The sequence below is a fragment of the Bos javanicus genome, chromosome 22 (assembly GCF_032452875.1).
Source record: "Bos javanicus breed banteng chromosome 22, ARS-OSU_banteng_1.0, whole genome shotgun sequence".
NCBI classification, from domain to species: domain Eukaryota; kingdom Metazoa; phylum Chordata; class Mammalia; order Artiodactyla; family Bovidae; genus Bos; species Bos javanicus.
In genome coordinates, this window is record NC_083889.1 from 48,799,877 (window position 1) to 48,812,657 (window position 12,781).

At 57.3% G+C, this 12,781-nt stretch overlaps 1 protein-coding gene across 5 annotated transcripts in view; it reads left to right on the forward strand.

Moving 5' to 3' along the window:
* The window catches only part of POC1A (POC1 centriolar protein A), a 77,067-nt gene that overhangs the window by 14,986 nt on the left and 49,300 nt on the right, over positions 1–12,781 (forward strand). For all 5 annotated transcript variants that reach the window (XM_061396802.1, XM_061396801.1, XM_061396804.1 and 2 more), the window contains 2 exons: positions 24–139; positions 8,122–8,255. In XM_061396802.1, the coding sequence (XP_061252786.1) occupies positions 24–139; positions 8,122–8,255 (250 nt within the window). The remainder of the gene's footprint in view (positions 1–23; positions 140–8,121; positions 8,256–12,781) is intronic.

A 12,781-nucleotide genomic window follows, 5' to 3' on the forward strand; every position in this document is an offset into this window, starting at 1 on the left:
ACTCGGTGGCCCCCTCTTTCCAGCTTTGTCAGCTACGTGGACTTCCACCCCAGTGGCACGTGCATCGCTGCTGCAGGCATGGACAACACGGTGAAGGTGTGGGACGTGCGGACTCACCGGCTCTTACAGCACTATCAGTGTGAGTGTCCCCGAGGGGCTGATGCGGGACTGTGCTGTGCCAGGTGTCCAGCTCATGGCTGCGGGGCTGAACTGGGCCTGAGGACAGCCCTGGCTAGCTGTGGGGAGTCCTGGGTCTGTTGGGATCTCCAGGGGTGGGTCGTCTATGGCGTGGCTGTCTGGAAACTTGGCTAGGGGATGGAAGGGGTTGCCACCTGGCATCCACCAGCCCTCTGGTGGCCATTTGTGAAGTGGCAGAGCCTCACGCACACTGCGGGCCGAATGGGGGCTCTGGTCAGGGCACCTCGTGAGGGGCACTTCTCAGGGGCTGCACATGCCACCTGCCTCCCCCTGTAATGGACGCTCTGTGCTCTGGGGCCAAGCTGATAGCCCTGGAGGTGATGAAGGGGAGAGGTTTGTCAAAAGAGGTCTGTGTTGGTGGGACCTTGGCCACCTCTGGTTCCATGGTGTTCTCCACAAATGTGGAGCCAGGAGCTGTTTGGAGGGTCCATTTGTTAGGGGCCAGGCTGGCAAACACAGCCCTGGTGCTGTGTCTCCTAATTTAATTGTAGCCCTTGGAAGGCAGGGTGGCGGGCTGTCAATATGGGCTGCTGTCAGGCTCCAGGAGGGAGATGGGGGTGGGGTCAGACTTGTGTGAGCTCAAGATGAAATATCTGAAGCTACTAGGGTATGGAACTGGCCTCAGGGCAGGTGTGACTGGGCAGAACTGTGATTCACCACAGTTGTGGGGATACGGACCCAGAAAGGGAGCTGGTGAGGTACCACAGGAGGCGTTGAGAGTTCTGTCGGAGGCTGAATGGGTAGACAGACCTGGGGGTTTGGGGCGAAACCAGGGGGAGTCAGAGCTGGAGTAGTTTGAAGAACTGTGGTTGTGAATTTGGGACTAAGTTTCAAGTTCATGGGCTTACTTACAAAATTCACACCCGAAAATGGGAAGGACAGTTCAGTTCAGTCGCTCAGTCGTGTCCAATCTTTGCAACTCCTTGAACTGCAGCACGCCAGGCCTCCCTGTCCATCACCGACTCCCAGAGTTTACCCAAACTCATGTCCATTGAGTAGGTGATGCCATCCAGCCATCTCATCCTCTGTCGTCCACTTCTCCTCCTGCCCTCAATCTTTCCCAACAACAGGGTCTTTTCAAATGAGTCAGTTCTTCCCATCAGGTGGCCAAAGTATTGGAGTTTCAGCTTCAGCATCAGTCCTTACAATGAATACCCAGGACTGAGCTCCTTTAGGATGGACTGGTTGGATCTCCTTGCAGTCCAAGGGACTCTCAAGAGTCTTCTCCAATACCACAGTTCAAAAGCATCAATTCTTTGGCGCTCAGCTTTCTTTATAGTCCAACTCTCACATCCATACATGACCACTGGAAAAACCGTAGCCTTGACTAGATGGACCTTTGTTGACAAAGTAATGTCTCTGCTTTTTAATAGGCTGTCTAGGTTGGTCATAACTTTCCTTCCAAGGAGTAAGTGGAGAAGGACATACCTGTACAAAGTTATGGGGTGTGGGGTTCAGAGTTCTCTCCTTGCACCCCCAACAAGCTGTTCCGAGTCTTAGATGTTTGAGGCTGGCATTTTCTTGGGGTGACTAAAGGAACAGACCTTCCAAGAAGGGAGAATGGGTCCTGGTCTTGAAAAGCACATGATGGAGATAGCTGGGTGAGTTTGGGCAGGTTACTTGACTCCTGTGTACCCCTGGGACGATGATGAGACGTGTTTCATAGGTGGTGTTTGTGTAATGAGTTGATCCATGACAGGAGCTTAGAGAGTGCCTCTCTATGTTGCGTTGGTGCAGTGTTGGTGACAGTGATGGTGATGCTGCTGCTGCTGAGTCTGTCCTGGAGTCCTGAGGTCTGGTTTCCTCGCAAGGCTGGCCTGGCTGGCCCAGGCCTGCAGTACTGCACACCACCACCAGGTGGCAGGGGCCAGCCACAAGAATGATTCTTGCTTCAACAGGAAACCCTGGAGTTTGTCACTGATGGCTGTTTCAGACAGCGGCTTCTAGATCAGAGCCCCAGCGGGGTCTGCCCTCTCCTTGGAGACCACGCCTCTCCTCTCCTTCAGCCTTAGAGGCCTTTCTCCTGCTTTGGGCCAGGCCCAAGTTGCAAACTGGGTATACCAGCACACTGATGGGGGCAGGTAGGAGGAGCAGAGTGGTGCTGGGCGGGAATGCTGTCTCTGAGTGTGAGGTCAGGGGGCCTTGGACAGGGAGAGATGGGCAGGGAGGTGATGAGGCAGAGGAGTGCCTGGACTCTGCTTCCTGTCTGTGCAGAGGTGGTGGTAGCCTGCCTGATGGGATTTGTGAGGATCTGATGGGAGAATCCAAATGAGGATTACAGTCTAGTACTGGATATGTGGTTTTACCACATAAATCTTCATACTGATGGGGAAAATCCCCAGGTGACCCTGGGAGAGTCCAGGCACACCTCTGATGGGTCAGGTGCCTGGTGTGGACGAGGTACAGCAACAGGTACCCGCAGGGGAGGGCCTGGAATGCCATGCTGTAGCCCATGTCCTGGCTGGACGTGCTGGGATGGGGTGAAGAGGTGACAGGCATCTGAGAGGATAGCGTGCTGAGAGCCTGCTTGAGTAGGAAGCCATGTGCCTGGTGGGCGGGCTGTCCATGCCCGATGTTGGGTGAAGGCTAGACATGAGAGTGAGGCAGGGCTCAGGCCCAGAGGATAGGTTCTGGAGACTGGATCTAGGCAAAGCTGATGCTGTGGGGTGGAGGGGCCAGCTGAGCCCGGATCTGGGGTGTGAGAAGGGCTGAGGACACGTCCTGCATCCCTAAGCTTGGAAGAAAAAGATCCACAAGGCATCCAGAGGGACGGCTGGGAGCCTGGTCTCCTCGAAGTGGAGGGCTGAGGAGAGCGGAGCCGGGGGAGTGGAGGAAAGTGGGGTATCCTGAAGAGGGTGGTCAGGGTGTGGTGACCCACAACAGTGGAGAAGAGTAGAGGGTGCTGGGGAGAGGTGCCTCGGGTTCTTGAGGGAGCAGGCTTGGCAGCGGGTGGGAGTGGGAGGTCCATGATTGGCAGGGCTGGGGGGCGGTGGGTGGACTCAGGTGGCATCAGAGGTCGAGTGCTGAGGGGGCCTGAGGTGCATGAGGCTGACGGGCTCCGCAGAGGAATTTCAGTCTGTTAGTACAGCTGTCCTTTCCTCTCATGACAGCCACTCAGCAAGCCTGAAGCATTCGATTCCTAAGCACCACCCCCGCTTAGGGACCAGAGACTTCGGGGGCCTGGAGCACCCCACAAACAGCTGAATTCCCTCTGGGCTCAGCCTCCAGGGCTCAAGGAAACCTCGCGGGCCTGAGCTCACTGGTAGGGGGTCCACCCCTCACCCTCTTTACCGGCAGGGACCTGGTCAGGTCTGCTCAGGTCCAGCCGCTCCCCTAGGGAGTGCTGTGGCAGCACCTTCGACCTGAGAGATGTTTCTAGCTCCTGAGTAGCAGTTGTCTCCCCACCACAAGAGGCAGGGGGATCCCTGGGAGGCTGAATCCCCAAGAAGGGCTCCCAGTCCCTTGGCAGCAGGCCCCGAAGTTGTTTTCTGACCCCTTAAGACACCCAGGGAAAGTTTTTAAGGCCAGTGGCGTCCAGTGTCTCCCCTGATTGGGGTTTGAGTGCATAAGGCTGTTGTGCTTTTCTGAGAAATTGGTTCGTGATACTGCAGTGTGTGGCCAGCGAGTCCAGGCCGCCTGTGGCCACCCACCAAAATCCTGCTCTGTGGAGGGTACTTCCCGTCCCCTGTTGGCGTGTTAGAATCACTTTGGGCAACAGCAGGTGGCTGGCACCCTTTGTCTCAGGCGAGGAGTGTCTTGCTCTGGCCTGTCACTGCAGGGAGCAGTTCTGATTTCCCAATTCAGCAAGGAGTTGGTGGGGCGCTGGAGCCCCGAGAGTGCCAGTCCCCACGGAGATGGCTTAGGTGCCATATGCTCGGAGCCCACACTAAGACTGTTCAGACATCTGAGCAGCCTTGTCCCAGATCCCTTCATGTGCCTTGTGCTTTCCAGGCACGTGTGTGTTCGATATCCAGGGACAGGCCTGGGTGGTCAGCAGGGCAGGGCTGCTCCCCATTTCACAGATGGGATGTTTGAGGCTTGCCTGGGTCATGCAGCGAAGAAGCTGTGGGTTCCTCACACTGTGTTGATTCCAGTCATTTATTTGCCCAAGGCCTCTGAGAGGACATGGCTCTCTCCAGAAGTTCCAGTTAGAGCTCAGAGTCTCAGCTTCTCTGTACATTGGTCCTTAGCAACCCCCTGGATGCCCCGCCCTACCCCAGACATGGTCAAGGAAGGTTTTAAAGCTGCTGTGTAGCCAGCAGGGCAGGTCTGCACCCTTTTTGGGTTTTGGAGACTGAAAGGGTTGCTCATGAGGCCAGGTACTGTCCCACCTGATCTGGCCAACACGCTGCCTCTCCCCCGCCTTCCCTGAGCCAGCGTTCACACAGCGTTCCTGCAGAGCAGTGTTTGGAGCGTCCTTTGCTGCTGTCAGAGCACCTTCATCGTGTGAGCCCACAGCTCTTGTAAGCCCACAGCCTCTGTGTCACCTGTGATGCCAGTTGTGTTGTGAGAGCCACCCTGGGTGGTTGGTGCCAAGCTCCTTGTGGTGGGGTGGGGAATGTGGTGCGGCTCGGCACTGGTGTGGCCTGTCCTGGAAGGGACCTGCTGCTTGGGCACCTGGGTCCCTTGGCCAGTTTGGAGCCCATTGGGCAGGGGGGCAGGTTTGCTGAGGATTCAGCAGGAAGAGCTGTGCAGGCAGGTTGGGAATACCCAGATGTCTCCTTAAGCCGCAGCTGTGACCTGTTCCACTACTGGGGGCAGGGTCTGCAGTGACCTCAGGCCCCCTCCCTGGCACCCTGGTGACTTGTAGGACCTCGAGCTGGTACATCTCTGACCCTGAGTTGGCATCCCTTCTCTGGGGTAGCGGTGGGGGTGGGGTGTAGCACACAGCTGTGCCCGGTTGGCAGCCTCCCATCAGCCGTCACTCATGTCTGCCATGGAGCCAGGCAGAGGGCCTGCAGCTTCAGGCTTGGTGAAAAGTGGATTGTTTGTGGGCCATCACTGCTCAGGGTTTTGTGACAGGAGGCTCACCCCTTCGTGGGGCAGCTGGGCCTCCATCGTCCAGGGGGACTGTCATCCAGGGCTAATTCTTATGAGGCCTCCCTGGCACAGTCCCACCCTCTGCAGAGCTGGAGAAGCTGCCCCAGGCTGACAGGGCTAGGGGATGAGGCAGCTGAGCGAGTGGGGAAAGGCAGTTGGTTGTGGGGTCTGGCACATCTCCAAAAGCCTGGCTTGCCGGGCTGAGCCCTCTTCTGGAGTCAACGGTTCCAGGTATTTCTACCCCAGCCAAGAGGCCTTTGCTACTCCTGTCATTTATCGTGGAGCCGGGCTTTGGGCACCCTTCCTCAGGGAGGAGGGGTAGTTCCCTCCCTTGGGTGGGCTTGACCAGGTGGGAGGCCCTGGCGTGGTAGCCACGCCCTGCCCCTGGCTGGTGCTGGACAAGCCCTGTGCTCCCTGAGCTTGCTTCCCTGCTCGATCCTGCTGCTGGCTCTCCCAACTTTGTCTCAGGTTGGGGCGGGGGTGGCACTCATGCCAGCGCAGGCTGCCAGGGGCTGCAGAAACAAGAATAGTGTGCCCTTCTCCAGGCTCAGGGAGGCAGAAGTGCCAGGAGCAGCATTTTGAGGAGGCCCAAGAGGAGATGGGGGAGTGGTGAGGTTGGGGGGGGGTGGCGCGGTGCGCAGCTGACTCTCCACGCTGTCTGCTGTGGGGCTGAGGGCGCAGGGGATCTTGCTGTGTTTGCCTCCCTCGACCCCCACCCCCCCAACCCCCCCACCCCCAACTTCACCACGAGTGTGAAGCTGCCTTCTGGCGGGCACAGCCCCTCAGGAGCAGGCTCGCAGCCTAGAGACACACAGCCTGAAGAGCCTGCAGGACCCTGTCTCCTGCTCCCCAGACTTGACACTCAGGGTGAAGGAAGGATTTACTTTTTAAACATCCACTCAATTGTGGTATCATAGTAACTATAGTCTAATGCTGAAAAAATATATTCTGGAAGTATGTAGATGAATTAGAGGCCCCCCTATTCCTGTGCTCCTCAGAGAGAATCCTGCTTTGTGTCAGGAGCTTCAGTCCACGCTGCTTCTGGGTCTGCACACGTGGGTGCTCCCCCCACACGTGGGGAGTCTTGGTCACACTCTGCGCTATTTATGTTCTTTCTGTTGCTGTGTGCGGCTGGTGCCTGTTCAGTTCAGCTGGGGTTGCTGTGACTTTTTTTCTCTGCTCTCTATGCCCCTGGTTTTTGGTAAGCACTGAGGGTGCTGCCCCCTTTCCCTTGGCCCTGGTATAGGAGTGTGTTGGGCTGTGGGGGCTCTGGGCTGTGGCTCCAGGAGCTGACTCTGGGGATCCCGGCAGCCCCACTTCAGGCCATCTCTTGGAGTTCCTGGTGCCGAGAGTGTTCAGACCTGAATATCGTGTTACGTAAAGTCCTGGCTGTCTCCCCTAAGTGTGCCAGGACCGTGAATCCACAGTCCCCGGCGTCTGCATGTTGGCCAGACTGGAGTTTGAGGGGCTCCGTGCACTTCTGTCGGCTCTGTGGAGACTAGTTCGTGGTGGGGGTGTTTATTGGCCCAGCAATGGCTCCTGCACGCTCACGTGCCAGGATGAGGGGTTGGCTTTAGAATTTGCCTTTATATTTATGGCTGTTCTGACTTGGTGGGTTCATGGTTACTGTAGTCCCACTGATTGCCACCCTACCCCACCACCCGCCCTCTGGCCAGTAGTAGTGGGTATGAAGGTACCAGGTCTTCCTCAGCAGCTGCTCTAAGAAGCTGTGATGTGGCTGGCTGGTCCTCGCACTGCCCATCCCCGTGTGTCCTGTCTGGGTCCCACTCACCAACTGCTTTTTGAGACCCGTTCAGTGTCAGGCCTTGAACCGGGAGCCAGGGACCCAACATAGCCCCTGCCTAGTGGAGCACGTGGTGTCTTGGGGACCCAGTGGGGAATGAATTAACTGCACATAAATGCAAAACCCTTGCTTTGAAGAGGCTCATGGTGCTTCAGGAGGCCAAAACAAGACCCTGATGGTGAGGTCAGGGGAGGCTTCCCTGGGGCGTTAACTGAACATTGAGCTGCAGGGTCAGGGAAAGAGGCCAGTCAGGGTCTTCCCGGCCCAAGGGGAACAAGGGGTAGGAAGGTCCCCCAGCTAGGGAGCCTACAGGGCTAGGGGTCAGATCTTGGAGAGTGAGGGACACCAGCGTGGATGGTGGGGCTTGGGCTAGAGCAGTGGGGAAGAGTCATGGAGGGGCTTGAGCTGTTAAGGGGGTTGAGTGGCAGGACCTGGAGTAGCGTCGGATGCCTGGGGTGGTGGAGAGGGGCATCAGGGCTCACTCTGCACAGACGCCTCCCAGGCATCAGCTGGTAGTATCCCCACAGCACGCTAAGGTGGGTGCTGTGCCGCAGAAGGAGAGACAAGCTCAGTGTGTCAGGGTGGGCCAGTCGGGAGCCTGGGATCAGAACCCCAGCCTGACTGGCTCCCGAGAGCTTGTTTGCACTCTCTTCTCACCCATCCCGCTCACATTCTTTCCCCCAGGGCAGGGGCGTCGTAGTGGCATTTCAGGGGTTTTCTTTTCCATTTGGTTTCCCTGAGGTGGCAGCATGTGAGGCAGAGTGAGGGTTATGTTCAGGCACTCTGTTCGTCTCTAGCTTGACAGCTTGGTGAGGAGGGAGAGGCGGAGGGATGGCTCGATCCCCTGGCCTTGCCCCACGTGCTCCCACCTGCCCTGCGTCTCCCGCGGCCTGCCCTCTGGGTGGGTCTCCTCCTGCCCTTTGCTCGTGCTGCCCTCCTGGAAAGTCCTTGGGAGGCTCCTCACAGCAGCTCGGGGTGCTGGCTGCCCTGGCCTAGCCCTGTGCAAGCCTTGGTTGGTCCTGCTGTCTTCTGGCTTCACAGGCCTCCTGGCCTGCGCCTGACTGCTGTCCTTCCCCCAGTGCACAGCGCGGCGGTGAACGCCCTCTCCTTCCACCCGTCGGGGAACTACCTGGTCACAGCCTCCAGCGACTCAACCCTGAAGATCCTGGACCTCATGGAGGGCCGGCTGCTCTACACACTCCATGGCCATCAGGTGAGGGCGTCAGCCTGGGCGGGGTGGCGTGGCGTGGGGTGAAGGTGCCGCCTCAAAGTGACCCTTCCCTTGGCGCCTGATGGGGGGGCAGTGTTTTGCATCCCCCCACAGCCTGGGCAGTGGGGTGAGCTGCAGAAACAGGTTTCCTACCCACAAGAGCTGTGACCTCTGCAGAAGTGCTGGGCCTGGGGCAGCAGCTGAGGAGGGAGCACAGGGGTTCAGTCAGATGTAGGTGGGGAGAGAGGCTCCTGGACATGGTCGGCAGGGTTTCTCTAGGGGCTGAATGGAGTCTGTCCCAAGTGACCTCCAGCCTCCGTTGGTGGTGTGGTTGAGAAGAGCCCTGGGACCCATTCCGTGAACAGCCATGAAGCCTCCTGGAGCCCTTTGGAGGCAGAAACAACAGGTGCCTCGCGGAGGTGGGCATGAAGGAGGGAAATCTTCCCACACATTTGCTGAGGAATTCCCGGAGTTGAATCTAGGAGAGGGGCCTTCTCTCTGAGCCGCTTTTAGCAACACATCCGTGCTTTGGCTCCCTGTGGGGCAGTGACTGGGCACTGGCCCTGGTGGGCGGGCTGTGGGAGGCGGGCTGCCTAAGGCTCTGCCCTGCAGCACCCTGGGTGCGGCTGAGTGTCTCCTGCTGAGCAGAGTGGTCAGCAGAGTGTTTCCTGCTGGGACAGAGACCAGAGCATTTCCGTTTGTCCACTTCTCTATTTGTGAGCAGGCGCAGGCAGGATGGAGAGTGGGGTCGCTCTCGAGGGCTGAGGGAGGCTCTGGGGTGCTTATGCCTCTTGAGCCAGCAGCTGGGTTGAGCTGTCTACCTGAGGGCCCTCTGGATCCCATTGCCACCTGAGTTGGGGTGTATAGGGCCTTGGCTGGGTCTTGTGGGGGCATAGGCCTTTTCTTTTGCTTCCCTGGGACGTGGAGGCCACTTGCCGTCAGCTGTGGTGACCCCTTGTCTGTCAGAGACATGTCTGGTGTGCAGGAGTGTGGACCTGTTCCCCTAATATTGACACATCTAGGTGTCATGTGTGGCCACTGGGCTGAGGTGACTGCTGCTCTTGTTGTCAGCCTGTGGGCGAATCACTTGGTTATCCCTGTGGCAATTTGATTACTTAGATTCATGCGTAACTAGTTTTGGCTCTTACAACAGGAGGGCATTTGAAAACCACGTGAAGGCTGCTGCCTCTTGTGTTCCGATGATGAAGGAAAGCCATGCACAGAAATACCGTGCAGACAGGTGCACACCAGGTGATCACCCCGTTCTTTGCTTTTTCTTGTGAGTGCTCTTTAGACCGCTGACTCGCCTCTGAGCCTGAGAAGCCTTGAATGCAGCATCTACAGGGGCATTCCTTAGCTCAGGCCCAGCGTCAGAGCATAGAAGCCTGTGGATGTTGTTCTCCCAGAGAAGCAAGACAGGGGCCATGATAAATCACGTGGTTGCCTGTCTGCTGTTGAACCTGGAATGTGGGAGCTAGGCTGAGGACAGCTGATAGTTTTGGGGTGTGGAGAATGGGAAATGGCTCCAGGAATCAGGTCTTCCTCAGGGCACCAAGCTTGCAGTGCCCAGAGGAAGGGGGAAGAAAGAGAAGCAAGCTCACCCCTATTCATCTTGCTGTCTGCTTGTCCATTTGTCATCCGCTCCCTGGCTTGCTGGGCTGGGCATCATGGGTATGAAATGGATGCGGTGGTCCCATCCCCTGGGGCTCATGCCTGGCAAGCAGGGGACTCACTGTGGCCATCAGCAGAGTTGAGGTGGCATGAGATGCATTAGGGAACAAGGAGAGGCAGGTTGAGTCTTGGGTGGTACTTGGAGGGTTAAGTGACACAGGGTGGGCTTCTCCCCCAAAGTGCTGCTCAGATGATCAAAGTGGGACTTTGAAGTGTGAGGCTCACATATGGGACACTCACATTTGTCTCTGTTCTGACCCTTGAAAATCCCTGTCAAATACAGACACTTAGCATTGGTGTGCTGCGGGCCTTAGGGGCCTGGGTTTGGGGTGATTCACAGTCAGCTAAGGGTGCCTTCCTTAGAAAGGATAGTGCGGTTGAGCAGCCTTGATTGGGGCAGTTGATAAAAACAGTCCACCAACCAACCTGAATACCTAGAGCAGGTGGACATCTGGGCTGGGAGCAAGAGTGGCTTTTCTCTCCCGGAGGGGACAGATCTGTGGAGGTTGGACCTGTGTTGTCACTGGGAGCCAGTGTGCTCCGTAAACGTCCCTGACCTGTGAGGGTCTATGCGTGCTGTCCGTCCAGAGTGGTTCCACCCTGGAGCAGTTCTGGGACACCTGTGTTGCCCCTTTGGAGAGTGTATCGCCCTGGCCCAGCCCCGGGAGAGGGCCTGTACCGTGGCTGAGGAGTGCAGCTCTGCCTGCATGCTCTGTGCAGCGTCTGGTCTTAGGCTCCCCCCTTCATGAAGTGTCCCTGGCCCTGTCCTTCCAGTAAGATGCGCAGCTGAGCTCCTTGGTGACTTGAGCTTCCACATTCTGTTCCGGGAGGTGACTGAGGGCCTCACCCAGCACAGCTGTCACTGGCCACTTCCTAAAGCCTGTGGCTGAGCAGCCCCGTGGCTCCCTAGTGGCCCCAGATGCCCAGGGATTCTGTCCCATGGAGTAGTTGGCAGATTTGAAAGCACCTTTGAGTTCTGGTGGGGGAACCGAGGCCCAGAATATGGTCTAGGCAGCTTAGGGTTGTCGAACGGGGACAATTAACCATATCTACAGTTTCCAACACACCCGCTGAGCCCATGTGTATGACTGTTACAAGTTGAGTTGTAATCTCACTCTTGTTCTTAGTAATAGATCACTGGTCTGTGTAGGAGGCCAGCAGGCCTCATGGCTTCTTGTCCAGCCTGCCTGTTGGATGACAGCGTTCTGGTCAGTGGGAGAGGGATCCCCTTGAAGCTTTGGTTTGGACTTGAGGGCTTCCTTGTGATCGCCTTCAGGCAGAGCCCTGAGGGAGCTTTAGAGGGAGGGCTGTTGAGTTATTCTGCTCCATGGAGCAACAACCCCCTTGGGCTTCCAATTCCACACCTGTGAGAAGGTACAGTGCAGGCCGCGGGTCAGAGGCCAGCTGAGAGGAGTCAGCCGCAGGGGACTGGTGCTGGGGTGAACTAGACCCTGACCAAGAGAAGGGGCTCTGTGTGTGCCAAGGAAGTGTCTCTGTGTCCTGTGAGAGGGCCGGCCTGAACCACCTCTAATGCGGGAAGAGCGAGGAAGGGTCAGAGTGGAGAAGGAAGAGTCGAGGAGGCAGAGCTGTTGGGCAGAAGCTCTCTTGCCCTGGGTTGAGGCCAGAAATCTGCTGTCTCCTGAAGGCACAGGAGCACCAGGACGGCCACATGCGAAGTGCAAAGCTAAGATCGGGATCACCTGAGGTGGTCTGGGTCTCTTGGGTGGGCCCGCATGCAGCACCAAGGGCAGCTGGTGCCCCAGGGGTCTGACCCTGCTGGCAGTTTGGTGGTTCTCTGGTGTGTGACTGGCCACACTTCCATTGGCTCCTGAGGGGCCGGCTGACTTGTGGGTTTGCGGGCGGACACGAGTTACTAGTTTGTTGTGAGCCTAAAGGATTCTGGGGCTTTCTCCCTGCAGTCCCAGCTTTGGGATTCTGAGCCATAAAGGGCCATTCAGGGGGTGCGACTGGTGACTGAGCGAGGCTCCTGCCTCATGGAAGCTGGCATTACACATGCTGTACCCCTGAAATGACTCCTTGGCTGCTACTGAGGCTCGTGTGGCTCTTGAGAGACTTCTTTGGGGTAAGTATCTGCAAGTGATTTGGGCAACAGGCCAGAGAGCTGGGCAGGCCCATTGCTGGCTCCAGCCCGAGTGGGCCCTGGCCTTTCAATAACCCTGCTGCTGTTGCTGCTTGAGGGCATTAGGTCTGCAAACTCCAGCTGAGCAGACAGTGCCCTTTGCCAGGGCAGGGGTGTGGGATGGGCCGAGGAGCCTTTTGGGGCTGAGAGGTGAGGTAGCCCTCTGCCTCCACGTGAGTCTGCCATTGAGGTGGAGAGTGGACAGAGTGGAGAGGCTCTGCCAACCTGGGGATGGGGCACTGTCCTCCTTCCTCTGCCTTCTCCCCTGGGGATACTGGAACGATTTCTCTCTCAGTGATCTGGTGGAAAGGAGCCCTCATGGTCACCTTTGCCAGCTGCTTTGATTGAGGCCAAATGTCTGATATATTTTATTGGGGAAAGTTCACAGTCTTGTCTGATGCCCAGCTTTCTAAGGAATCACCCCAGTATTTCCAGGACTGAACGAACCACTTATACCCACCTGTTTCTGGTTTAGAAAAGACGCTGGGCACTCTCTCATCTTGTTCAGCCAGAAAAGCATGAGTTTTGGGGGTCCACAAAAGGGAGGAAAGGGCCTGGGTGTTGGGATCAAACCATTCTGGCACCATCTCTTACCCTTTGACAGTGGTCAAGACCTTGCCTTTGCCAGCCTTTCCTCCTCTGTAAGAATGACGCCTGTACCTGTCATAATGGGAGAGGATGTCTGTGTTGCTCAGCGCCAGACACAGTAGGTCCTCAC